The 25,924-nt window shown below is 39.5% G+C and overlaps 1 protein-coding gene across 5 annotated transcripts in view; it reads left to right on the top strand.

Moving 5' to 3' along the window:
• The window catches only part of Pde1a (phosphodiesterase 1A), a 287,640-nt gene that overhangs the window by 169,951 nt on the left and 91,765 nt on the right, over positions 1 to 25,924 (top strand). For all 5 annotated transcript variants that reach the window (XM_029536147.1, XM_021192360.2, XM_021192362.2 and 2 more), the window contains one exon: positions 25,307 to 25,420. In XM_029536147.1, the coding sequence (XP_029392007.1) occupies positions 25,307 to 25,420 (114 nt within the window). The remainder of the gene's footprint in view (positions 1 to 25,306; positions 25,421 to 25,924) is intronic.

The following is a 25,924-nucleotide window of genomic DNA, read 5'->3' as shown; positions in this document are numbered from 1 at the left end:
CCTTGGTCTTGTAAACTTTATATGACCCAGCACAGGGGAAGGCCAGGGCCAAGTAGTGGGAGTGGGTGGGTAGGGGAGCAGGGGCGGGGTGGGGGGTATAGGGAACTTTCGGGATAGCATTTGAAATGTAAATAAAGAAAATAATAATAATAAAAAAAGAAAAAAGTGATTTCTCATAGAAATTAGAGCTTCTCTGATTAGTGGGGCGTTTATTATTAATGTCACAGGTAATGTGGCTTGCTTAATAATACCAGTAGAGACATGTTAGAATATAATTAGGGAATTTTATTTATTTTATTTTACTTTAAAAGGTTAATTTATTATTTATTTATTCATTCATTCATTTGCTTTGTTTATTTACTAGTTTTGAGACAAGATGACCTTCATCTGACAGCCTCCTGCTACAGCCACCTCAGTGCTGTTATAGGCAGCTTCCAGTTATGTTAAAGTTATATAAAGATTGTCAGTTAATCTTCCAGCTTCACGTGTTTCTTCTATGATTTTGAGGTCCACTTACAGTCACCAAGAAGAATCATTTTGCCCTTGGGTAACAACATAGACTATGATGATTTTTGTATATTTCAGAAAAACAAAGTTTGTCAAGTTAGGAAAATCACACAGCAAGAAGTAGTCTGGCCTTTTCAGGACACGAAGGTAGAAGGGATAAAAGAAGAGAGGGGCAGTTCAATAGGAAGAAAACATTTCTTCCCCAAGGCAGCTCTCAGCATGTGTGATGAGTATATAAACATGAAGAGAGTGACTAAGAAAACAAGAAGAATGAGCACACCATGCTGCGAGTGCTGGCATACTGAAAAACACGTGGTTTAAAGTGTTCTTAAAGGTGACAGAAGAGGGAGAGAAGGTCTTGTACCCTGCCGTATGGAGTTCGATGAGTGGAGAAAATGATGGTCAGTAATATATACTTTATAGTTTAGAAGCCACGGAGAGTCAGCATCCTTCACACGGTTCTCTCCTGGGGTCTCTGTGGCACTGAAGGAAGCATCTGGCAGCAGCATACATCTTCCAGTGAGAGCTTCTTCATTCACATGATTGTCACGTGGGCATCAAGACAAACAGCTCCCTGGAGTCTAGGAGACCAGCACATTGCTACCACATCATTTAATTTTCTGTGTAAGAGACTCACCACTTCATATGAATGCTTTCTTGATTATATAGATTTACATGCATAATAATGCTAGTCTTCGGAAAGGGAACACTGAAGAAGACAGGCGCCAGAGACCGCTCCTCTACGTGCAGTGATGCTAGCTTAGGTCAGGCGGCAGCATGGGGTACTGCGGTGGCTTTCAGCAGGGGACAAGGAAGGTGGGAGACATCATTTACACTGTCATTTTGCGTTTGGAAAAGAAACCATAATTTTACTAAAAGCTACAAAAACTCAAGATATTGCCTAATGAAATACATCGATTCTAGTGTTCTGCCTCAAAAGGACACGTTCAGTCAGCTAAAAAAAGAGGGAAGGGTGCAATTTTATTATTTGTGAAATGCAGAGGAATTCATCTTAACATTGAGAAACTGGTTAAATTGAAATAAAGTGAGTCTGAAAGCTAAATTATTTGAACCCCAACTTGACTCTCTACAGTGTAGCTGGAATATCTATACCCTTGAAGTCTTAGTTCCCGGATCTCTACATTGCGTTAATCAGATATATCTATAGAGTTAAGTAACTCTTACTATATATTTACATAAAACTGAGGAAATAGTATGCAAAGTCACAAGTGCATGTACTCACCAAACAGAAAGCAATTGTTCTCCCTCTCTGTCTCCCTCCATGCTTGTCTTTTGTTCATCTCCACAGTCTCCATTTGTTCCCTATGTAGCATAGCATCATGCTTATGAATCTATCAAAAACTCAGAGGAAGGCCATCTCCTTGTTCTTAGGTCCCAACCTGGCTGGCACACCAGCTCTCTTCCCTTCTCTGTTAGACTTCTTGTTCCTTCCTTTCCCGTTCCACTCCCCAAAATCCATTCAAGTCACCCTCTTTGCAGGTATCTGCCGTAGGACACTAGTGCTTGGGTTTCTGCATGTCACTTTACTAACATCTGCTCTAACCAGCATATATTTCAAGAATTTTCTTCTACTATCCCCTTAAGAAATGACCAACCTTGATTAGGTTGGATATTCATACCCAACCTCATCCCACAATCTGTGTTTATATTCACTGTCCTCCAAGACTGTTGTCTGTCTGTGTATCTACACTGCTAGAGCGAGAAAGGACTCTTTCACTGACAATGTGCTGCAACATGCGCAGAACTTGGTTCCCACTGTGTATCCAGGATGGGGTGTTGTCATAATATCTTTGTGAACCAATGGTACCTTCATGCACATGATGTAGCTTTAGTGGAGACGACATGAAATGCTATTTACAAGCCTGTCACTGAATGACTGTGGCTTTTCTCAAGCAATACCTTCCTTTCTGAAGCAGATGAGCAATGTCCAAAGAACATCTGCTTTCTTAAAAATGAGCATAAATATTTAAAACAACTTTGGAGCTGCATATCACTACATGTGTCATGAGGTATAAATGCACGAGAGAGCAAACATCTGGGCAGCCTGGAAATATGTTTAACTTTCGTATTCAGATGCATTGCATAACTAAACTTGTCTAAATTCCAGACCAGAAATTTATTATTGGGAAGCAAGATGAAACCAAAACACAAGCCTCTTAAACCTAAACACTAGCTTGTCAACGGAGGGACAGTGAAAACATGTCTGCTCTTAGAGTCTTGCAGGAGGAGAGAGGCCATCTTTCACTGTTTTTATTGAGTGCTGCAATCCAACAGAAATTTGGCAGATTTTTTTTTTTTTTAGATTCCTAAAAAAAAAATGAAAAACAGTAGAAATGAGATAATTATCAACATTTTACCTGTCTTTTTCTACAATTAATGTAATAATCTCAACACAGAAACATTTTAAATGCTTCTACAAGTGTGGCACATTTAACAACTATTGGAACATATATATAAAACCTATAATAATCTTTTGCAATATAATTTAGAAAAAGAGACTAAGATTTTTAAAAAAACGTTATTCATTTCTGACTCGCTTAGTTGCCTCTCCTGAATCCCCAAAGTGAAGTCTCCAGCAAGCTTAACAAATACTGTTAACAATAAAATTGGCTGTGGGAATCCGTTCTTAATATGATGAATTTATCAGGATGCAAAGAACTGAGAATTCAAAAGACCAGTGTCTGGTGATTTACTAAGCATGGGGTGGTGAGCAAATCGTCCATCTCTTTTCAATCTCAGCTTGACCCTCTGGAAAAGTCAAATCCCAATGCCTGTTCCTTCACTTGATACTTAGTTAATGAAATTATGCAAATTCATAAATACTCTTTGTAAAGTTTTAATGAACATAAAATAATTCATCAGTATGAATGATGTATTGCACCTTTTAAATTAATTATTAATTATTTTATTTATTTACATTTTAAATGTCCTCTCACCCACATCTTCCTCCCTCCCTTGAGAGAAATGTGTCTGAAGGCTTCTTATTATGGCTCTTATAAACCTTGGTGTCAGTCCATGTTTAGAAAAATACAATGGCCTCGCAGCCAGCAATGAACAAGAGCAAACTCCTCATGCATGAAATGACAAAACCGAGTCTGAGGACATGAAGATTTCCTCAGTGAGGGAAGCCAGACCCAGATGGCTCTGGATAATATGTTTCCATTTCTGTGACATTTTAGGAAAACAGAACACAGAGACAGAAAACACATCAGACACCAAGAGGAGTTGGTGGGAAAGAGTAACATCGCAACAAAAGATGAAAGTGTTCTGTCTTTACCTCAGCTGAGGGCTCCATGTCTATGTGCACTTGTCAAAATTCATTGATGGGTTGTTTAAGAATAATTGTGCTTATCATGTAAATAGCACATTAATGAACCTGATCATAAAGAATAAATGTAGCCTGGCATGGTAACACATGCCTATGATCCTAGCACTGAGAGGTTGAGGCACAATGATTGCTGTGGATTTGAGCCAGCCTGGGCTATGCAGAGAGCACTTGTGTAGAAATAGAAACAAGGAAAAGAAAATAAATTCATGCACACCATAGTAAACAGACTTATGAGCAACAACAAAATCAGGAACTGCAAAGGAGGTCATGAAATAGTTTCTGGAGACAGGTTCACCTAAACTTTGTCAGGAGACAGTACTGATTAAAGGCAGAGAGGAGTGGAATTTGTGATAGCCAGGAAAGTATTTCTTTTATAAGGTAGTCAGTCTCACAGCACACTGGCTCTATGTCCCTGTGAGATACTTTTTCACATGAGTACCCATTTGAACGCTTAGGAAGCAATTCAAAATGCAACAGGCATAGTATTGTAAGGAGCTCAGATCCTTGGCATCTCCCACTATCTCTTCAATATCTGGAGACAGGAAAAAAAAAAAGTAAAAAATCATCGTTGCAGTTGGGTGGGAGACTTTAGAGTACAGATCTGAAGACTCAGTTCTGCAGAGCCACTCCGAAATGTAACTTCAGCTAAGTGCTTGGGTAGAAAAGGAACTAGTTTGGTATTTGAACATTGTGGTATTTGTCAGGGTAGACAAGTGTGAACATGGTACTCATCGCTGTGTTGGTAGCAAGGAACCAAGCAATCTGGGGGAACTGGGAAGTGTGGATGATAGAAATAAAAGTTCACATGATGGAGTTGTGCTGTCTGCAAAGGGATCAATTCGCCATAGCAATATCTTTGGGAAATTATGTGTACTGAGGTCATGAAGTTATTTGCAAGGTTTTAGAAGAGCTGGCTGTTTAACAGAGGAGCCTGTACTCAAAAGTACTTTTTTTGGTTATTCTTTTCAGCTGATATTTTCTAGAAATTTCAAATTCCTTGTAACTTTTTATTCCTAATTATTTCTTCTACACCATGGAAGGAATATTTTCTTTGCCTATCTTATTCCCCAGTAAGGAGAAGATATTACTAAATAACCATCTATTTATATACCTATCTATATAAAAACCCACAGGATTTTTTTTTTTTTTTTGGCAAGCCTCCTTTCTTTGCAGACCCTACTGTGAGGTAGCTCAGCAGAGCATCTTACTAATTATGGTAATAAAAATGCAATCACCAACCCAAATCATGTTACAATACAGAAGGACAGGCTATCATTCTGAAAGTGAAATTAGCTCTTGAGTTGTTTCTCCTTCCTGTAGTGTCTCTCTCCCCTCTCCCCTCTCTCCTCTGTCCCCTCTCCCCTGTGTCCCCTCCCCTCTCCCCTCTCCCCTCTCCCCTCTCTCTCTCTCTCTCTCTCTCTCTCTCTCTCTCTCTCTCTCTCTCTCTCTCCCTCTCTCTCTCTCTGTGCCTTCACCATGATTTCCCCTCCATCATGGCCTGCCTCGGTTATACTGTCTGCCAACTATTCAGTTTGCAAACTGATTTGCCAAGCTTAATTACTTGGGAACTCTGACCCTTTCTCATTTAAAATTATTTCCTTCAATGCTTGGACTCCACAGTTTTAGCTGTTGCATTGAGCTGCTGAGCACCTGCTCCACCACTGTCTAGCTGCGCGTACATCAGTGGCTGACTGTTATTTCGCTTCTCAATATCTTTATTCCAGAAGTGCTCTTATAGCAGTTGTGGTGGTTTCCTTCGGCTGCAGTCTTGTGCCTCTTTTGACCTGGCTGCATATTATCTACAAACTGCTTCCATTTGAGGATTCACATTTTCTCTTCAAACAACGGCTTGTTTTTTTGTGGTGGTGGTTGGTTGTTTTTTTTGTTTTTGGAGATTTGTATGAACTGAACTGAATAATATCAAACTGAATGAACTTTCTCTCTCATTGCCACTTTTTGATTATTGTTTTTCAACCACTGACCATGGTTTCTAATTCTAGCCGCTACCTATGGCAGCTGGCCCTGACGCTTTCTCCAGCCTTCTGGATTTGTAAAGTTGATTTGACAGTGTTCTGAATTATGTTGTATTGTATTGGTATTGGTATGAATTTTTGTTGTATGTAGTATTGATGTTTTTTTAGATCTTACGTTTCATTGTTAGAAGCACAATGTTTTGGATTTTGGTTGAGTATAGAAAAAGAAAATTGCATGCTATATGATTGACTGGCATTGTTGCATTACAACTATTGCCATGTTCCATCTGTTCTGGGGTAACAGCATCCCACTGGAAAGACAGCACTATTTTTTCTATACTGAGCTTTACAATAGCTCACGTGAAAAGCATGAATACACAAAATGAAACAACAGTCTGGGAATGGTGAGTTAGACCTTATCTAAGAACCTATGGATATAAGCAAATAATAGCAGTAATACTTTATTACTTCTTAGAAGGGGAGACAAAACACCCATGGAAGGAGTTATAGAGACAAAGTTTGGAGCTGAGACTGAAGGAAGGACCATCCAGAAACTGCCCCACCCGGGGATCCATCCCATAAGCAACCACCAAACCCAGACACTATTGCATATGCCAACAAGATTTTGCTGATAGGACCCTGATATAGCTGTCTCCTGTGAGTCTATGCCAGTGCCTGGGAAATACAGAAGTGGATGCTCATAGTCATCTATTGGATGGACCACAGGGTCCCCAATGAAGGAGGTAGAGAAAGTATGCAAGGAGCTGAAGGGGTTTGCAGCCCTATAGGAGGAACAGCAATATGAATTAACCAGTACCCCCAGAGCTTGTGTCTCTAGCAGCATATGTAGCAGAAGATGGCCTAGTCGACCATCAGTGGGAGGAGAGGCCCTTGGTCTTGCGAAGATTGTATGCCCCAGTACAGGGGAATGCCTGGGCCAGGAAGTGGGGGTGGGTGGGTTGGGGAGCAGGGGGTCAGGGAAGGGTATGGGGATTTTTAGAGAGGAAACTAGGAAAGGGGATAACATTTAAGTGTAAACGAAGAAAATATCTAATAAAAAAATAGCAGTAATTCTAACTATGTACCAGTGGCTCATCAGGGAATGATGCTTGCTGTGGGAGCCTCATTACCTTAGTCCATCCCAAGAACCATGTGAAATAGGAAGGAGAAACCAGCTCTATAGAGCCTCTTCTGATCTTCACAGGAGCACTAGCGCGCGCGCGCGCACACACACACACACACACACACACACACACTACAGCATTGTGACTCATGTCCACATGCGCATGCAACATAAACACACAACAGCAATTGCAGCAGCAACAATAATAGCAAAGTTAAAAGTAAATACCAGTTCTTTTCTTCTTTTTTTTTATTATTTTCTTTATTTACAGTTCTTTTTCTTATTTATTAAATTTCCACTATTGTTACTGTTTTAAAGTCTCTAAAACTGAACTTCAACAAATCTCACTTTTTTAAAGAGTTTACTGACTTGTTCTGTAGTTATTCATATTGATTTCTAGTTTGTTTCATTTTATAGTAGCTTTTATTATCTGCCTAGTTGAAAATGAAAGGGAATGCTATCCACATAAAAATTTGATTAACTTACAGTTGAACATGAACATGAGACACACTTTAAAACTTTTCTGTGACTTCTAGTTGCATTTAAAGTTCCTAATCAAATATTTATAGCAATATATTTTATTTATCATGTCAATATTTAATATATGTTTTAACAGTTCAGAAGTGATAATTTGCATAAATCCCATACACCCTTGTTCAAGTTAAGTAGAAGTAATTAGTTGCAAAATTGATTAAATGAAAATATTGGTCTTTAAAGAAAACCTTTCATGCTTTTATGAATTATACATGCTGCAAGTGACATTCCTCCCTCGGTGTTCCAAACCTGCATGTGATTTGTGCTGACTTAGGCTGTAATTAGTAAATGCCTACAGAATAGAATTGTCAGTGTGACCTCCCATAGAAGAAAAGAACAAATTCTCCTGTGCAAATGACATTTCAAAATGTATTTTCAATATGACTATCAATACTAATATCAAATGTTCAGAAATAATGATTTTCTTTTGGGGAATTCCCATACTATGTTTCACAATGCCTGGACTTATTTACACCCCACCAGTGTTCCACAGGGTCATCTTTCTCCACATCTCCACCAATCCTTGTTATCACTGTTCACCATTTGAACAGATGTAAAGTGGTTTCCCTTGTGATTCTTATTCACATTTCCTTTCTGGTCAACTTGGCTGGGAATTTACTTTTCATTATATTTGCTGATTATTTGGATGTCATTTAAAAAATATGTGCTCAGGACAGTTACCTTTGATAATCAGCTTGTTCATTTTCTTGCTATGGAGTTTTTTTTGTTATTGTTTGTTTGTTTGTTTGTTTTGTTTTTTCTTCCCTACCTCCCGCATGTATTGTGGATATCAACCATTTCTTTTATTGAGTAGATTCTTTTCTTCACTGTACCTTTGTGTTGTTTAGAGACAGTTTAGTTTGATATAATAGCATGTGTTTCTTTCTCCTCTTAACTTGCATGAGTTCTTTTAAATTCTGTACAAAACCCTCAAATCAACCAAGCAAACAAAATACCCATTCCCAAAACAATGCTGTGTGTGTTTTTTCCTATGTCTTCAGAGTCGTCTTGAAACGTTGGGATGGTTTTGCTTGTTTCTGCTGTAGTGGGGATAAGTACCATTCCAGGGCATGGCGTGACAGACAGGTGCTACATGCCTGAGCAACACTTCTAGACCCAGTTGTCAAGTTTGACTTTAACTCTTCCATTTATCTTTACACATGGTGTGAGATGAGGTTCTGATGTCATTCCTCTTGTGAGTGTCTAGTTGTCCTAATTATTTTCGAGATTGTCTTTTTTCTTATTGAGTGTTCTTGGCCCCTTCGAAAAGAAAGAATCAATAAGAGAATGATGAAGTTTTCCACTACCTGTTCTGTTATTTTGATCAGTGTCTCTATTTTATATGCTCCTATCATTATGAGACTCTACCTTTGTAAGACAGTCTGCAGTAAGGGGTATGATGCCTCAAGCTTTTTCATTTTGCTTGATTGCCTCTGACGTTTTCTGTGTTTGTGATGCTCTGTAAATTCTAAGATTTTAAAAAAAATATGTATTTCTGTGTAATGTGGCATTGGAATTATGGAAGGCACACAGACTGGGTGTGTTCTGTTAGAGGCACAGGGCTGGCTATTGAAAATAGGCGAACACGGGGTACTAAGGCTGAGCCTGAATACCGAGAGAGTCTGAGTGACTGGCCTAGCATCACTCTGTATGTAGAAGGATGTAACTAAGAACATGGGCTTTCTTCTTTATGATTTTATTTTTACTAGCATTCTGAGAATTTCATACTGTAGATTTTGCTCATATTCACCACTCCCATTGTTACGACTTTTTCCAGATTCAGCTCCTTTCCCCCTATTCTCCCACTTTTAGATCTAATTTGTATTGCTTGTATACTCTTGGATATGTGGCTATTAGCTAGAGTATAGTCCACCTATCCTTAGAGAAAACTGACTCTTCCTCTCCCAGTACCTAACAGAGCACAGATTTCTGGCTGTTCTTTATTTTATTTGGTGCGGGGTATTGTATTGGGCTCTTCTTGTCACATTTGTCCTTAGAGAATATTGTTTAGGTTTAACTTCAGAGTTACAGCTACCAAAGGAACCTTAGTCTACTTTAATGAACACTCCCTTTAGTTGCTAATCCAAGTAAAAAGATTTATTTTAAGGCTTTTGCTTTCCCAGTTTTGGGGCTTTCAAAAATGAGTTTAATAATCAAAGCCAATATTCTTATGTGTGGAGCTGGGTTATGGGAGGGCAGAAGAAAGTGTCATTTTGCTTCCTACCAATGGAAAAGATCAAAACAAGAAAAACCAGTGGAAGCTTATGCAACAAGTCATAGTTTTTGTAATGCTGAGAACAGGAGGAGCTACAGTTAACTCATTCAGGGCCCAATCTCAGTGAGAACAGGCTATGTTCGTCAATTTTCTCTAGAGGAGCAAAACAGGGAGGTTGTTTAAAAATTCTGAGACTGAGCCATGCTCATGTCCCTGGAGAGAGTGGTTCAGGGGTCTCCAACCAGTGCCTGGGAATGTGCATTATGTCAAATACACTTGACAGTATTGACAGCCCTTCACATTCAAGGCAATGGTGGTGAAGCATTTCCACACTTTAAAAGCTTTGTGTCACACCCTCTGCTAAAAGCCTTCTTGCACAGGCCATAGCAGATGAGAGATTTCATTTTGGGGGGCCTTGTGATTTGACCTAGAATGTGGGGAGAACATTGCCCATTGTTTTGCAGGTCTGTGGTTGCAAAGAGAGAAACTCAAGCAACTTCCTGGGGTTCTGTGCAGAAGAATTGACTCCTCTAAAGATCTGGCCTCAGTCTTCTCTCTCACAGGCTCTCGCTCTTCTGTGCCATGCATTCCCATTGCTCCTTCATGCTTTTTGCTTTCTGCAACTCCTTAGGAGCACTGGTTAGTGTTCATCTATCTGCCACTAGTGATCTGGATTCTTGTTACTTTCCAATTCATACTTTTGTAGTGAGAAATCTAAGGCCAGCTGTGATGGTGCATGCCCTTAGTCTCATCACCCTGAGAAGCAGGTGAATCTCTAGAGTTTGAAACCAGTCTCATCATATAGCGATGGTCATATAGTAATCTATTAGTCTCATCTGAACTTTGTGTCCAGCATACATAGTAGTCTTGATCCTCGGGGAACTGTGTGCACTTGAATCAGTGTTCACCTTCGCCCAAACAGTGATAGTGGAACTAAAAATCATAGGTTCCTGTGATAATACACATGGTTGCCTAAAGAGCAGTCTATGGGAGAGATGTTGGACACTCCCTGGAAAAAATGTGTGAGAAATACTGCACATTTAGTTCATAGAGATGGCTTTAGGCTTAATTACAATGTGACAGTATTCTGAGAGACACAAATCTCTTTCTAGATGACCCATTAATGCCATTTTTATTAAAGTAAAACCATGCATAGAAATGGTGGCTCATTCTAATAGAACAGTAAAATTAAACTACAAACATGCTTTCCAATAGTAGAGGTTATTTATAAAATTTCTCTTGAACAGGTCCAGATGAATAGCTTTCCAACATATTGGTACTTATCCATCATGGATTTGTGTTATAGTATTCATTTATTCATCATATTTTAAAATTATACTTCTTTTTTCATAACTGTATATAATGAAATACAATCAAAGATAGTCTCCATTTCCCTCCTTCAATTTCTCCATGTCCCCTCCTAACTTCATATCTAATTTTTGTTAACTCACTGGTTCCAATCAATGCTGTCTATATATGCCACATTTGTACTTTATCAATAACACATAGGTGTGGATGGGATGCTGAGCACACTATGGGTAAACACTCTGCATATTGAATAATCAAAGTTCTGTGATAGAGAGCTCATTTAGTATATCGACCGCCAGCACTACAAAAAAGTAATAAATATACAGGCTCATAAAAAAATCTAGTAAACCAATGCTTTGAAAATATCATCAAATGCATAAGATCTACAGAGCATAAGGGCTTAGATGACCAACGTTTGAAATTGTAAACCTGAAGCATAGGCCAGCAAGGTAACTAGAGGAAATCATCTCAAAGTATTTACAGTTGATATTTACAATGTTACCTACACATGCGAAGCATCTCCAATATTCAACGTTTAAAAAACACCTTCTTACTTCATTATACAGATATTCACTACTAAGTGAAGTTTTCAAATCATATTGTATTATGAGCCTTACAATTAAAAATAGAAGTAAGTCATTTTTATATGTATGTGTATGATGTATACATGTGATGTACATCTATGTGTGTGGTATATAGAACGTGTGGGGGTATGGTGTATGGAATATGCATGTGATTGCAGGTGGAGAGGTCATATGAAGACAAGCGGACTTTCTCTAGTATTTTTCTGCCTTATTCCACTGAGACAAAGGTTTTCATTGAACCCAGAGGAGGCTATTTCAGCAAGGCTGGTGGTCAGCAATCCCCAGAAATGCCCCTTGCCTGAGTGCATGCAGTTGTTCCTACTTTACTATGTTGGTGCTGGGATTCAAACTCAGGTCCTCCTGCCCGGGGAACGAGCCCTCTGACTCAGAGTCATCTCCCTACTCCTGAGATCTGTTGTCTTTGGAACTGCAAGGATTAGCCATGCTTCTGAGAATTTGTTTCACTTCTAGTGACTCCAAAGAATATCTGGGGAAGATGAACCTGTGAATATATTTATATGTCAAGCCTCGGGCAGAAAATATGATGAAGAGAGAATTTCAGAAAATCTCCTAAATGTCAGAATTCAAATCCCATGACTAGATAGGTAATCATTTTGTCAGACGCTCGGCAGAGCCTTCCTGAACCCCTACTTGAGCGTCGTCTTGCTTCTGTGCTTGTGTTATTGCAAGATGTTCACTATGGCTTTGTAGTCTTTTTGTGGTTCAGATGTCTGGAGTTTAGGTACTTTTATTTTGTTATGGGTTTGTCTTTGTTTTCATTTGGATTTGTTTTCAGGCAGGGTTTCACGTAAGTGTTGACTTGCTGTACAGCTGAGGGTCACTTTGAATACCTAATTCTCTTCCCCTCTTCTTCTCAAGTGTCATAGCTACAGGCTTGGACCACTATGCCTCCAGTACTGTATTATGAAAATTTCATTTAAGCAGAGGGCAATAAATGTGTTCTACTTATGTACTAAGACTTTTCAATGTAACGAAGAATCATTCAGTTCAGTCAAAGAAAATATTTTGCTCTAGTCTGAAAATTTAACGGTTTTCACTTCATATGAAAAATTATAGTTCTTTTTTTTAAAAAAAAAAGTCCAAAATTGCATGAAAATGCACAGTACAGATGTTCTGTTCAGATCCTCAAGTTAATTGGAAAGAGAAAAAGTTACCATAAAGTTGTCAGCTAAGCAGTTCCCAAGGACTAATTTGGACAATTTATTTCATAGTAGAACTGTTTCTGTTTGTTTTTGTTTTGAGACAGGTTTTCCCCTTTGTGCAGCCCTGGCTGTCCTGGAACCCAAACTGTAGACTAGGCTGGCCTCAAACTCACAGAGACCCCTTGTCTCTGCCTTCTGAGTGCTGGGATTAAAGAACTGCGGCACCACTGTGAAACTGGTTTTCAATACACTAAACCGTCTCTTACTCAGTGTGAGACATTAAGGTGGAGAGCAGCGTGGAAGGTCCTCAGGAAACTAGAGACATAATGTGGTTCATTTACACTACGATTGTATATGTAGCCAAAGGGAACAAAAACCTTCTGCCAGAGAGATTCCTGTGCTCCTGTGCTCACGGCAGAACTCTTCCCAATAACCCTGACAGGGAACCAACCTCAAGGTCCATGAGTCAATGAAGGGAACGCATTGCACCCAAAGTTTGATTATCCATTGATACAGAAGCAGATACTCATGTTATTTGAAACAATGTGGGGAGACTTGAAAGACATCATAGCGAGTAATGTAAACCTGGCAAGCAAAGACAAAGGAGGTTCAGTATTGGGCCACAAAGTGCAGCTAGACAGGAAAAGCTCTAACATTTTACAGCACAGTAGGTCACAACTACATATGAAAGAACAGAAGAGGGGAGTTGGAAAAGTTCCCAAGTGTAAAAATGACGAATGCTTAAGGAGATGGAAATTCTACACATCCTGATTTGATCATTCCATATTATACCTATGGCTTCATCATATTGTATACAAATGCACACTTGTGTATCAATTCAGAAGCACGAATATATATCGGTAATATCTTAGATTTTCCCTCAACGCTTTAGACTTGTTTCCTTAAAACTTCTTAAATGTTTAATATTAATATTAAACTAAAAAAAAAAAATCATGGCTCTAGTGTTGGAAGTGGAATTGACTGTTTGTTTGCTTGAAGCACTGAATTTTTTTTCCTTTCTGTCAGTAATCATTTGCTCTGTAAGCCTGGGGGCCTGTTAGCCCAAGCACTGATCAAGAGAGGGAATTTTAAAAATTAATTCCTACATAACTTTGTTCCTTTCACTGTCCCAGCGTCTGTCACAACCACTGTCTTCTTTAATTTCTTTGCTGTGAATACATGTGGCGAGGACACCTCACTCTGAGCGTGCAGTTGCTCCCCTTTCTCAGCAGGATGTGCTTAACATCTGGTTCTTTCAGGGCTAGCTGCTTATCAGAGCCCTGGCTGGCCTCTCTCCTATGTGGTTAGCATTCAGATAGATTTCTTGAGATTACTTTGTTATTTTATTGTATCACTCTCAAGTTATTGCAACCCATTTGTTCCACAAGCCAGTGTGAAGTCATTTCTTTCAAAAGCTAATTTATTCTAAATACCTCTAAGTAAAGAACTCATTATAACTTTTTCAGTAGGATTTTTTTTTTTTTCTCCCGTGGGACATTGTAGAACCAAATTGCAATAGAAAACTCACCACGAGAATTATAGAACACGAGGGAGTCTCACACCTTCAGAAACACTGCGGTCACTGGTGAGGAGAAGAAGTCAGACTGAAACTGCCAAAAGAAAATGAGTCAAGAATCTAAGGAGTGTGGGACACGCTCTGTGAGTCTTCACAGCCAGAGTCTTGGGGTGAGTCAGGGGGATGACACAGAAGGGCTACAGGGTTATCCACTGACTTTGCAGACCAGACCGAGATATCTATACATGAACTTTGAATTACATTGTGATTCTTCATTTCTTAAATATCTCTGCCATTTTTTTCTTGCTCTGGTGATTAAACAATCTATAGTTTTACACAATGCCAAGTGAATAATGTCCATTTGCCTCTATAAGCTTCTTGATCATTAATATTTTATCCAGTTATTTTGAGATTTCATAAAAAATGTCTTTATTGGTTTTGTCTATTGGTACCTCCTTTATTTATATTATTTTTATTTTTTTGGATAAAGATAGTGAATTTTCACACATTCTTATTTTCTTTCCAACTTGAAATCTGCTTCCCACCTAAAATTATAGTAGAGATAGGCCTTTATAAAAATGAAAGTGAACAAAAGAAAAGTAATTGGAGAGTGATGTTTTAATGACATTTGACATGAGGGATGTAATCAGGAAGAAAATTAGCAGCTGTCAGTAGAGCACAGCTACCACGTGGACTCTCTACCACAAGGAAACCGAACTTATACATTGAGAGAAAATGCTTCCCAGCTTACAGTACTCTGTCAAAGTGTCAATCACATGGAAAGAAAAGAAAAAAAAATATTTTTAGCACTCAGAAACACAAGGATTTATGTCCCAAGCACATTTTGTTGGAATGAACTAGAGGATGTCAGTTTTAAAGCAAGGTGTGGAGAACTGAGAAAGGAGGAAGTTACTGAATCCAGAAACAGGTGATTATAAAGAATGTTGTCATTAGAAGCCTCAGGGTACACAGTGTGCTACAAAACTGGAGGGCAACTCAAGCAGATTTGGGCCAGGAGAAAACAAACTCCAAGACATAGCTCTCCAGAATCAAGAAGAGAGTTATTGATTGGTATCTCGCAGATGTGGTGAGATCTGTGGGCATTGTCTATAGATGCAGAGAAGATGATGGCAATAAAGCTGAAGGAGTTGATAACCAGGTGACAGTGGTAGCAGACTCTAGGAATGGGATTGAATTCACTCACCATTCAGCTATGCAATGAACTGAGTCCATGAAATCACAGACTGTTTTGAGGGAATAGTTTTGTGAGCATAATGTGAGAAGTCTGTAGCGCAACAGCCATGTAAATACCCAAATCCTTATCTAACAAGAACACTTAGAGAGTCAAAGGACAGAGGCAGGATTGCCTGTCCCAGTGGCATTGAGTATTCCCACAGCAGAAACAACCTAGGTCATGGTGATCCACTGTACAAACAAAACTCCCCACAGTTACTGATGTGGAGGGCTCCTTACTGTTCGCCTGGTTGTCTTGTGACTCCAGGGATCAAGTCTAAGAATTAAGTTCTTGATTTTAATACTTCTGCTTCCTAATGTTAATCATCCCCGAATTTGCCACTCAGAAGGTGATAGCAATGACATCATTTCTTCTATTGTCAATGTCAATATAAAACTCCTAAAAGAACTTCACGAGAAAAGAATCATCTGGAATGACCCTGAGAGATTGTGTGTATATAAAAGCCACAGTATGAGGGAGATAAGGGGAACTCTATAATGTTCATCAGTAGTTGTGGTTAATTTTATTTTGAAATCCAGAGAGAGAGAGAGAGAGAGAGAGAGAGAGAGAGAGAGAGAATATGAATCACCTAAATTAGAAGTTGTTGGGTTTTTTTTTGGTAGTGTATACAATAGTCCTCACAATAAAAAGTATCCATTTTTTGAGCTATGTTGGATTGCTGCCTGTGCTAGGAATTGCATCTCTAGGGAAAGTGTGGGCTTCTTTAAAAGACTCAATTTTCTTCTTGCTGGGTGTCAAGTGTAATAGAAAGCCTTCTATGCTTTGGGTACTATTATGGAAATGTTTCTGTTTATCAGGCTTTCTTATGCACTCTATTATAATTGGAAAAATTCCATGTTGATTTTCTTTCTGTAGTTTTATTTTTTGTGTGCATGTTTCTCCAAAAAAAAATCTATTTTTATATGATTTTCCTTCTCTGCTGGTATTTTTAAAGCCTGATGGTATGTGGTTCTGCATTAATTAAATGTTCCAAGCCACTTGTTATGTTTGTTTCCGCACCCTCCCCCCGAAAATTTGGATGGTGACATCTAATCCTCCTACTTGCCAAAAAGATGGTTTGTGGAGGAGGAGCTTGTGGGAAGTGAGTAGACCTGAGGCCACAGGGCTACAGAAAGGAAATCTTTGCTGTACTAAAAGTGATCTTTTAATAAAAGCTCATTTGCTTCTTCTGCCAGTGGAGGAACACCAAAAGGAGGAAGGAAGCTGGAGCTAGCCCTCGACCTGCAGGCCTTCATCGAGGGCTCAGCCTCCAGAACTCCAAAACTATAAAGAAGGAATTCCTATTGTCAGCTACACAACTCCTGCTGTGTTTTAGTTTTAGCTATGTTTATTCACTCTCAGACATTCCAGGACCCAGACTACGCAATAGTGTCATCCACTAGTGGGTCTGGGTCCTTCCTACATCAAATGTCAGTCCTCACACACATGTTCAGAGGCAGACCTGATCTAGAGAATTTCTTGCTTGAGACTGTCTTCCCAGGTGACTGTAGGTTGCATCAGGCTAACTACCCTGCCAGTCTGCTACCACACCTCACCCTGCTCCAAATCTGGGCTGGGATTTTACTCTCATCTTCTTTACTGCCCTCTTTGGCCTTACTGTTAGTTTGTATTTTTAATTCTTTTATTGTGTTAGTGAAGTCTACGTGGTGAAAAACAATACAGCCTTCTAAACATAATCTACCATGATTACTTTTAAAACCATAAATCCCTTAATGTCTCTATATATTTTTTTAAATTTTAAAAATATACCACAAATTTCCTGGTTCATCTTGCATCAGTGCCTCCTCGTAACAGACACTCTTTCCCAGTATCAGGCTCCGCCCCCCCCCCCCCCCCGGTGTAAGAGAGTCAGTTTGTTTGTGGATTTCTAGTATTTCTAGATACTCTGCATTTCCTGGGTGGTGACTGCACCCAGACCTTCTGTGAGATGATTTCCTAGCCTAACTAACTCTGTCATTGGCTATATGCCCATCACCACAGTCAGTCTAGAAGATGGCACTTGGGTCTATACGACTTGCTTCTGTGAAGTAGGGGCAGGCTTCCTTGGCTTTCCCGCCTTTGTGCTTCTCATGAAGTCACAGGGCTGCAGTAAACACCCCTGGAAAGAGAGCATGACATGGCTCCACTGGGGTGCATTGTGGGTGGCAGGCTAAAACAGATGCACCACAGGTAACAGGAGAAGAAGAAATTAATAGTCTTTACACTTGTACAGTATTCACAGATGCATCCAGAGTTACATAACGCCTTCCAATTTAGTAGCAGGGCACCTTAGGAATGCCCATAGACCAGAAGCATCAATGATCAGAACAGTTATAAAAATTCAGAGAAAGGAGAACAAAACAGGAAGATGGAATAATTAAGAGACTGAAAGAGGACAGGCAAAGATGGGGGAGAGGAAGAGGAAGAGAGAGAGGGAGGAGGAGGGAGAGGAGAGAGGGAAAAACTCTGTAGAGAGCTTCCCACAAAAAGGTTCCTCTGTAGAAGGGGAGGAGAGGAGAGAGAGGAGAAAGGGAGGAAAGGAAGGAGGAGGAAGGCAAAGGCAAGGGAGGAGGAAGAGGAAGAGGAGGAGGGGGATGAGGAAAAGGAGAAGGACCCTTCAGGACAACTGAACAAGTACCATGAAGCCCCCACTCCTCCCTCCCTTCTACTTCCTCTGGTGCTCTGTGCTTCTGATTTATGATAGCATCCCTCTCCACAGGTCAGATTCAGTATCTAAGGCCCATAGCAGAGAGCCACAGAGACAGGAGAGGCAAATGAGAGGTATTTGACAAAGTACAACTGAGTTGAGTGCTAAATGAGTTCTCCAAGTCCAGGAATATGACATTGAAGATGTTAAGCTGCGCTCCAGTGCAGCTGTAATGAGTGTTCCTTATTCGTAGCCTGTCTCCTTGATTTGAGTAAATAACTCATTAGTGGGCAAAAGTTTCTGTCTTTTCATCAAGACACACAGCCTCAAATACATTTATTACATTTTTAGTATATATTTATTTAAATCATAGTGTTTTTGAGCTGTTAACAGTGACTAGTTCTAGATGATTAATTCTTTCTGTCTTAGAGTTATACAGTTGTACAGGTTTTTATTTTGTTTGTTCTGTCTCCAAGGAGAAAGAAGGGGATCTTGAAGGTCTTTCTAACTATCTCTGTACTTAAAAGGGAATTCTACTTTGACATGCTGGAAATTATGCAATGCCTATTTCTGTAAAACAATAAGCTAACATCCCTTGAATCAGTTATAAATACTTTACTAACTTGTCACTAGAGAAGAGTGAAAACTAGATGTAATTTTCGACTTAGGATAAACCATTCATCACAGTGGCAGGAGCACTGTGCTCAGGTGTTCCATGCCTCTTGACCCATCCACCCATGCTTTGAACGTAATGAAGAAATATTGCATCTAAATCGGACATCCACAGGCCTGTCACTATGCCCTAAAGAGTGCAACATAGCATCTGCTAGCACAGTATTGATACAGCATTAAAGATTATAAGCAATCCTAAGAACATTGCACAGGATACTTGAGAAGACTCTACCAGTTTCTGAAAGATTTAGGTAGCCATAGACATTGGAATCTTTAAAGGTCCTGACCACAATTTTCCACAAGTTGTGAGAGATGACCACACTGTCAATAGGATTGTTGTGTTCTATTAAAGCAGACTATAACCATATCTAAATGCTACTGGAATAAAGCTAATCGATTACTTGCTGTTTAGTGTTGTGCACATTTGAGGCATAAAACATGCTATTCGCATACACACACACACACACACACACACACACATGTACACATACAGTGACACAATTAGGAAACTTAGGGATAGGAGGACATCCATCATCTTCTTTTTAAAAAACATTAGATATTTTCTTTATTTACATTTCAAATGCTATCCCGAAAGTTCCCTATACCCTCCCCTTGCCCTGCTCCCCTACCCACCCACTCCTACTTCTTGGCACTGGCATTCCCCTGTACTGGGGTATATAAAGTTTGCAAGACCAAGGGGCCTCTCTTCCCAATGATGGCCAACTAGGCCATCTTCTGCTACATATGCAGCTAGAGACATGAGCTCTGGGGAAATCAAAGAAGAAGGAAGACCAACGTGTGGATACTTCATTCCTCCTTAGAATAGGGAACAAAATACCCATGAAAGGAGTTACAGAAACAACGTTTGTAGCTAAGATAAAAGGATGGACTATCCAGAGACTACCCCACCCGGTTATCTATCCCATCATCAGCCACCAAACCCAGACACTATTGCATATGCCGGCAAGATTTTGCTGAAGGGACCCTGATATAGCTGCTTCGTATGAGGCTATGCCAGTGCCTGGCAAATACAGAAGTGGATGTTCACAGTCAGCTATTGGATGGAACACAGGGCCCCCAATGGAGGAGCTATAGAAAGAACCCAAGGAGCTGAAGGGTCTGCAACCCTATAGGTGGGACATCCATCATCTACAGTTACATTTGTTGGGCTGTGTAAGTGCCTATGGTGTATCCCTTCGTAAATGCCTGGGGTCCAGTAGGCTGCTATCCCATGCAGCCACAACACTGTACAGTCGGAACTCATCCAACCATTTTCCTCATTGTTTCCATCAGTGATTCATATTTTTAGGGAGCCAGTTACCAATACAGTGGAACATGAAGGAAAGAGTGTGCTATGGCCTTACATCAGAAGGTGCTGCAGCTTTGATGAGGCACAGGTGTTAATTTCCTGATCATTTGGAGACCATAATTTCATTTTCTAATGGCTTTTATAGTTACTTTATATTGTTTTAGGCTTCAAGGCAGGCAGGACTTCCTGAAAGTGGCTCAGTATCTTCTTATCCCAATAGTTGTGATGTCATCTCTCCTTCATGTACCCATACTTAATGTGAGCACTACCATCTACTCCCAAGTTTCTTTCAACTTCCACACTACTCTCTTGGTTCTTGGGGAGGACTTGTAATGCAAATTCAGTTTTTATCCACTTCTGGAGATTTAATAGTTTGTATCTCTCAAGGTTCATTTTGACAAAGTTGTTGAATGTATTACCGCAGTGTTCTTTTTATGATTTTTATTATAATAAATAGCATTTTAAAAATCTTGTTGACCATTTTAGTCATTCCTGTTGCATTTTGGCCAATATTTGTCTCCCTTGTCTTTTTATTTTCTTATACAGAGTTAGCTTTCATTATGGCACTTCTTTCTTATTTATTTATTTATTTACTTACATCCCAATCACAGCTTCTGCTCCCTCCTCTCCTTCCAGTCAACTCCCTCTCCCCTCCCATTCCTCACCTCCTCCTTTTCTCTAGAGAAGGGGAAGCCTTCTTTGGACATACCTACCTTGGTATGCCAAGTTACAGTAGGACTTCTCCTACTGAGCCTAGACAAGGCAGCTCAGTTAGGAGATGGGGATCCAAGGGCAGGCAGATTCAGAGACAGCTCTGCTCCAGTTATTGAAGGAGCAGCTAATAGACCAAGCTGCGCATCTGTTACATCCCATGCATGCTCTTTGGTGGGTCAGTGATTGTGAGCCCCCTTTTTACCAGGTGAGTTGATTGTGTATGCCTTCCTGTGTTATCATTAAAGCACTTTTCACATAAACTTTTCATGTTCTCTTTCTCTCTTCCCCTTTCTCCTCTGTGCCCAATCTCCATGTGCCCTCCCACCCCAGGAGCCTCCTATCTGCATTCACCACCTCCGATCATGTGATTCTCTTAGACACACTTCCTTTTTTTTATGGGAGGAAGGGTTCATTTGGGGCTTACAGCCTCAGAGGGCTAGGATTCTATGGCTATCATGGCAGGGAGAATAGAAGCAGGCATGGTGCTGGAGCAGTAGCTATGAACTCATTTCCAGACCCACAAACAGAAGGCAGAGAGTACCCTGAGAATGGCTCCAGTATGTTGAAAGCTCAAAGTCCAATCCTCTAACAAGGCCGCACCTCCTAACCATTCCCAAACAGTTCCACTAACTAGTGAACAAAGTATTCAAACACATAAGCCTGTGGGGACAATTCTCATTGACGTCACCATTGTAGGTCTTAAACTAAGTAGAAAGCGCTGAGACACTGTTCTCAATTCAGTCAAGTATGTACATTTTTAGTTACCTAATGTTTAATTTTTGTGCAGACTATGCTAAATATTTTATAATTGTTCAAATTTCAAGTCAATCAAGTGTCCCTGTATTTCAGTATTTTATAAGACAAATTATCTCAATTTTTTTTATCCCTTTACTGTTAAGCTTCCACATTTGTCACACTCCAAATTCCTTAGGTATTATTCTACATGTGATATATAATGTGTTGCTAAGTTTCAACAAAATTTCTCATTCCAAAGAGTCTTTTAAGATTATGCTCTTTGCTAAAATAAATTGAACAAAAAATATTAGACAAATATATATTTTCTCCCTCTTTCTGGCTCTCTTTATGATCACAGTGGTCAGAGAGGTCAGGTAAATTATTAAAAACGAAAACCTAAGCCTATTGGTGATTTTCCCATCCTGCAAATGCAGAATCCCATCTAATGGTAGTGGAAATGCTAAGATCCAAGGTACAGCCAGCTTTATTTAAGACCTTGGTTTTCAGGTCTCCCTAATTCTACAAAAACAGAAGGCATTTCTAGTTAACTCATTTCATTCAAGCCTTATCTTAGACACACTTTCTTAACACCCCATTATTGATCATTTTCTCTACCTCTTCATGTGTATGCTAAATGTGTGACTCAGTGTCAGAACAAATAAGGAGATATTTCAGTGTGTGAGTTTAAAATGAATAAATAAAGCATGGTTTGGTTACTAAGTGTGGGCAGAAATCTTCAGAGGTTTTATGAGATAGGTATTTTTCCAGATGTATCTGGTACCCTAGTAAAAACAAAATAAAACCAAACCAATGTAAGCAGTTAATGATCATGATGATGACGATAGAAAGATTCTAATAAGAGTGGAGAACTTGAATACAATTTTGCATCTGTGTGTATATCATGTTTTAATTTTATTCATAAATATTCTTATACTCATATACATATATACATGTTCACTCAGTAGTAAATATTTTGTGCTTATAGACAAAAGAGGTAAGAAAGGGGAATCCTAATCATTCCAAAATACATGTCAGTCTTTTAAGGTAGGAAATACCTTTCTTTATAAAACTTTTTCACATTCCTGATACCCACTCTTATTGTGCATATGTTATAACCTCTTACTGTAACAGGCTACTGATGGAATGACTCCTTGGGGACCACTCAGGCTGAGTTAGAAACCCACCTAGGGGTAACCTTCCAGGAAGTGATCCTCTAGTTTTATATGAACTTTTCTTTATTCTTGAGTTCTTCATTTTGATTCATTTGATTCATGATTAGGTTTAGTTGTGTACATATGAAGTTCAGAGTAATTGTGGCCCTAAGTGGTCTTGGACTTATTGTCTTCCACTTGGTTCAGATGTCAACTGGTGCAATTAGCGGTGCATGTCGCCATGCCTGGCACAGATCACCTCCATCTTCCTTCCCTGACATTCTTAGGGTGGTGTATTAGTTATGTTTTCATCTGTAAGACCTCAATACTTGACAGAAACAACTTAAGGGAGAAAGGTTTATCTTGCTCACTGTTTCTGAGGCTGCAACCCATCATGACAATGAAGATACACTTGGGAAGGCAGCTCAAATCACAGCCCACCAGAAAACTTACACTCTGGTGACACCCTCTTTCGCCAAGTCTATGAGAAAGTGCTATTAAGGGTGGAGTTTCACCCTTGGGCCAGTGAACAACCATCTGGAAATGTGTAAATAGACTTACCTAAAGATTTGACACAATCTTCAAGCTTGCTTATAAGTCCCCCCTAGGCATGGCGAGGGAGACTTTTCAGTTTGAAGAAGATAGCTAAGCGACAACATATAAAACACAATAAAGTCAGAGTATGAATGAGACTTCTGTATACGTTTATTCTAATACTACTCATTAGAGCCCCAAATCAAAACAACTTCAGTGTCCCATCTCAGTGCATAAATCAAGAAGATGTGGTACAGATCTAGTGGAACACTGTTCAGCCATCAACGATCATTATGTAGAAAACACACCATTTGCAAAGTATACTCTCCAGCGAGCTACGGTCAAGCAGTACTCAACAACTTTCACAAGGAGAATATATTCATGATAAATATTTCCATAGTGCAGAGAAACGGAAATTCTTTGTACTTTCATAAAGGAAAGGCAGCTTGACCAAATTTCAAGTTTACGGGATTGAAGTTTCCGAATTCTTTCTGGGCCACTTCACTATCCTCACAGTGCTGCATCAAGCCTCCATGCTAAGCTTACCACCGCCCTCTGTGGAGCTTGTTAGAGTTGTACTCCCCAAAAGGTGTACTTTATTTTGCTGTGTCAACTCTGTGTAAGTCAATTGCTATGTACAACTCATGTTTTGATGTCTGCGGATTTTCTATTACACAAAATTAATGTTGTGAAAGTGTGATAGTTCACACCTCCTCACACCACCTTGAGAAGTTTTAACTGAGGTGTGACATTTTCTATGGAGGGAGGTGGAGGAATGTCAACTCCCCCTTTTTCCCTCCCCCCCCCTTTTTTTTTTTGCAAAGCTCTCAATTCATTCGCGAATACTCTAAAGCTTGGTATTGGAAATCACTAAAAGTAAATTGCCGGAAAATTAAAGTCATCCTATTACAGCTAGTGCTCAAGTGTAGGTGTGTTCTGCCGTCACCTCTGAACAGAGATGAAATTAAAGCATCTGACAATTTAGGGAAATACCTAAGGTGTCTTCATGTTGCTTATCTGTGTTGGGTACAGAAAGTAGTTCATGGTCCTCTGTACTCTGTGAAAGACACTGAATCTGGACAAGCAATGTGGTTTTAGCCCAGGAAAGCATTTATTTCCAAAAATGGATGCGTTATAATTTATGCTTAGAAGTTCCCCAAATTGTCACACTCATATCCAGATCATATTTGTATTATCTCACCATGTTGAATGTCTATTGCTGTAAGACCATTATCTTCAAATTTGGGGTCCTAAAACGTTGACCTTAATCATCTCAGAGTCAGTGTCAATCGGCATTATAGACCTGACTTAGTTGCACTTGACACTTGGAAGTTCCTCTAAGAATTGAAACTCCTGGTCTTGTTGGCAATGCCAAGAGAAAATATTTTTCAGATTCACCCTGGCTAAAAAAACTATTGTAGCAAACTAGTGTTGATGAATGTTTATCACTGTAACTAATATCAGATAGAAATGATTTAAGCAAGGAAGATTTCTCTTGGTTCCTAGGTTTGGGTATTTCGGTCCATTACTGTGGGCCTGTGCAGAAAAAAAAGTGTCATGAGGGGAGGGGGTCTCTGGGACAGAGTTGCTTATGTCCCCAAATCAAGCTTCACATTTCATCTTTCTGCCTGTTTTTCATATAGTGGACAATAGTCACATTAGTCACGGTGCTGTCAGAAGATAACATGGCCAGCCCCGAGAAAGCAGAACGATCATGGATAAAATTCTAAGCCTAAAAATATATTCTTAGGAAAGTGTCTTCAACACGTAGTCTTGAATTTTTAGGAGAACTAGCCCTGAATATGGTTATCATGCTGCATACTAATATTTTTAATACTCCTGAGACATGAATATCACTTCTAATAATTACTTATATTAATAGTATTGGTTTTAATTATATAAAATGAAAATATTTCTGCATAATGACCTAGAAGTAGTTATGTTAACTATTTTATTTAGTGTGTTTTAACACTGAGCTATTTCTACTTGGTTATAAAAAAAATCTATTTCTTTCTCTCTCTCTCCCTTTTGGAAATAGACTAAGATGCTTAGTGAAGCAGCTGGAGAAAGGTGATGTCAACGTCGTTGACCTAAAGAAGAATATCGAATATGCAGCATCAGTACTGGAAGCTGTTTACATTGACGAGACAAGGTGAGTCAGAGCTCCACCCACTTTTTTTTTTTTTACTGACACAGATTTTTTTTTATTTTTTTTAAATTCTTTTTATTATTATTATATTATTATTATTATTATTTTCTTTTACATTTCAAATGCTATCCCGAAAGTTCACTAAACCCCACCCCGGCCCCTGCTTCCCTACCCACCCACTCCCAATATTTGGCCCTGGCCTTCCCCTGTGCTGGGTCATATAAAGTTTACAAGACCAAGGGGCCTTTCTTCCCAATGATGGCTAATTAGGCCATCATCTGCTACATATGCTCCTAGAGACACGAGCTCAGGGTGTACTGGTTAGTTCTTATTGTTGTTGAACCTACAGGGTTGCAGACCCCTTCAGCTCCTTGGGTACTTTCTCTAGCTCCTCTACTGGGGGCCCTGTGTTCCATCCAATAGCTGACTGTGAGCCTCCACTTCTGTGTTTGCCAGGCACTGGCACAGCCTCACAAGTGGCCGCTATATCAGGGTCCCTTCAGCAGA

The sequence above is a fragment of the Mus pahari genome, chromosome 3 (assembly GCF_900095145.1).
Source record: "Mus pahari chromosome 3, PAHARI_EIJ_v1.1, whole genome shotgun sequence".
NCBI classification, from domain to species: Eukaryota; Metazoa; Chordata; class Mammalia; order Rodentia; family Muridae; genus Mus; species Mus pahari.
This window is presented reverse-complemented; position numbering and strand designations above follow the sequence as displayed.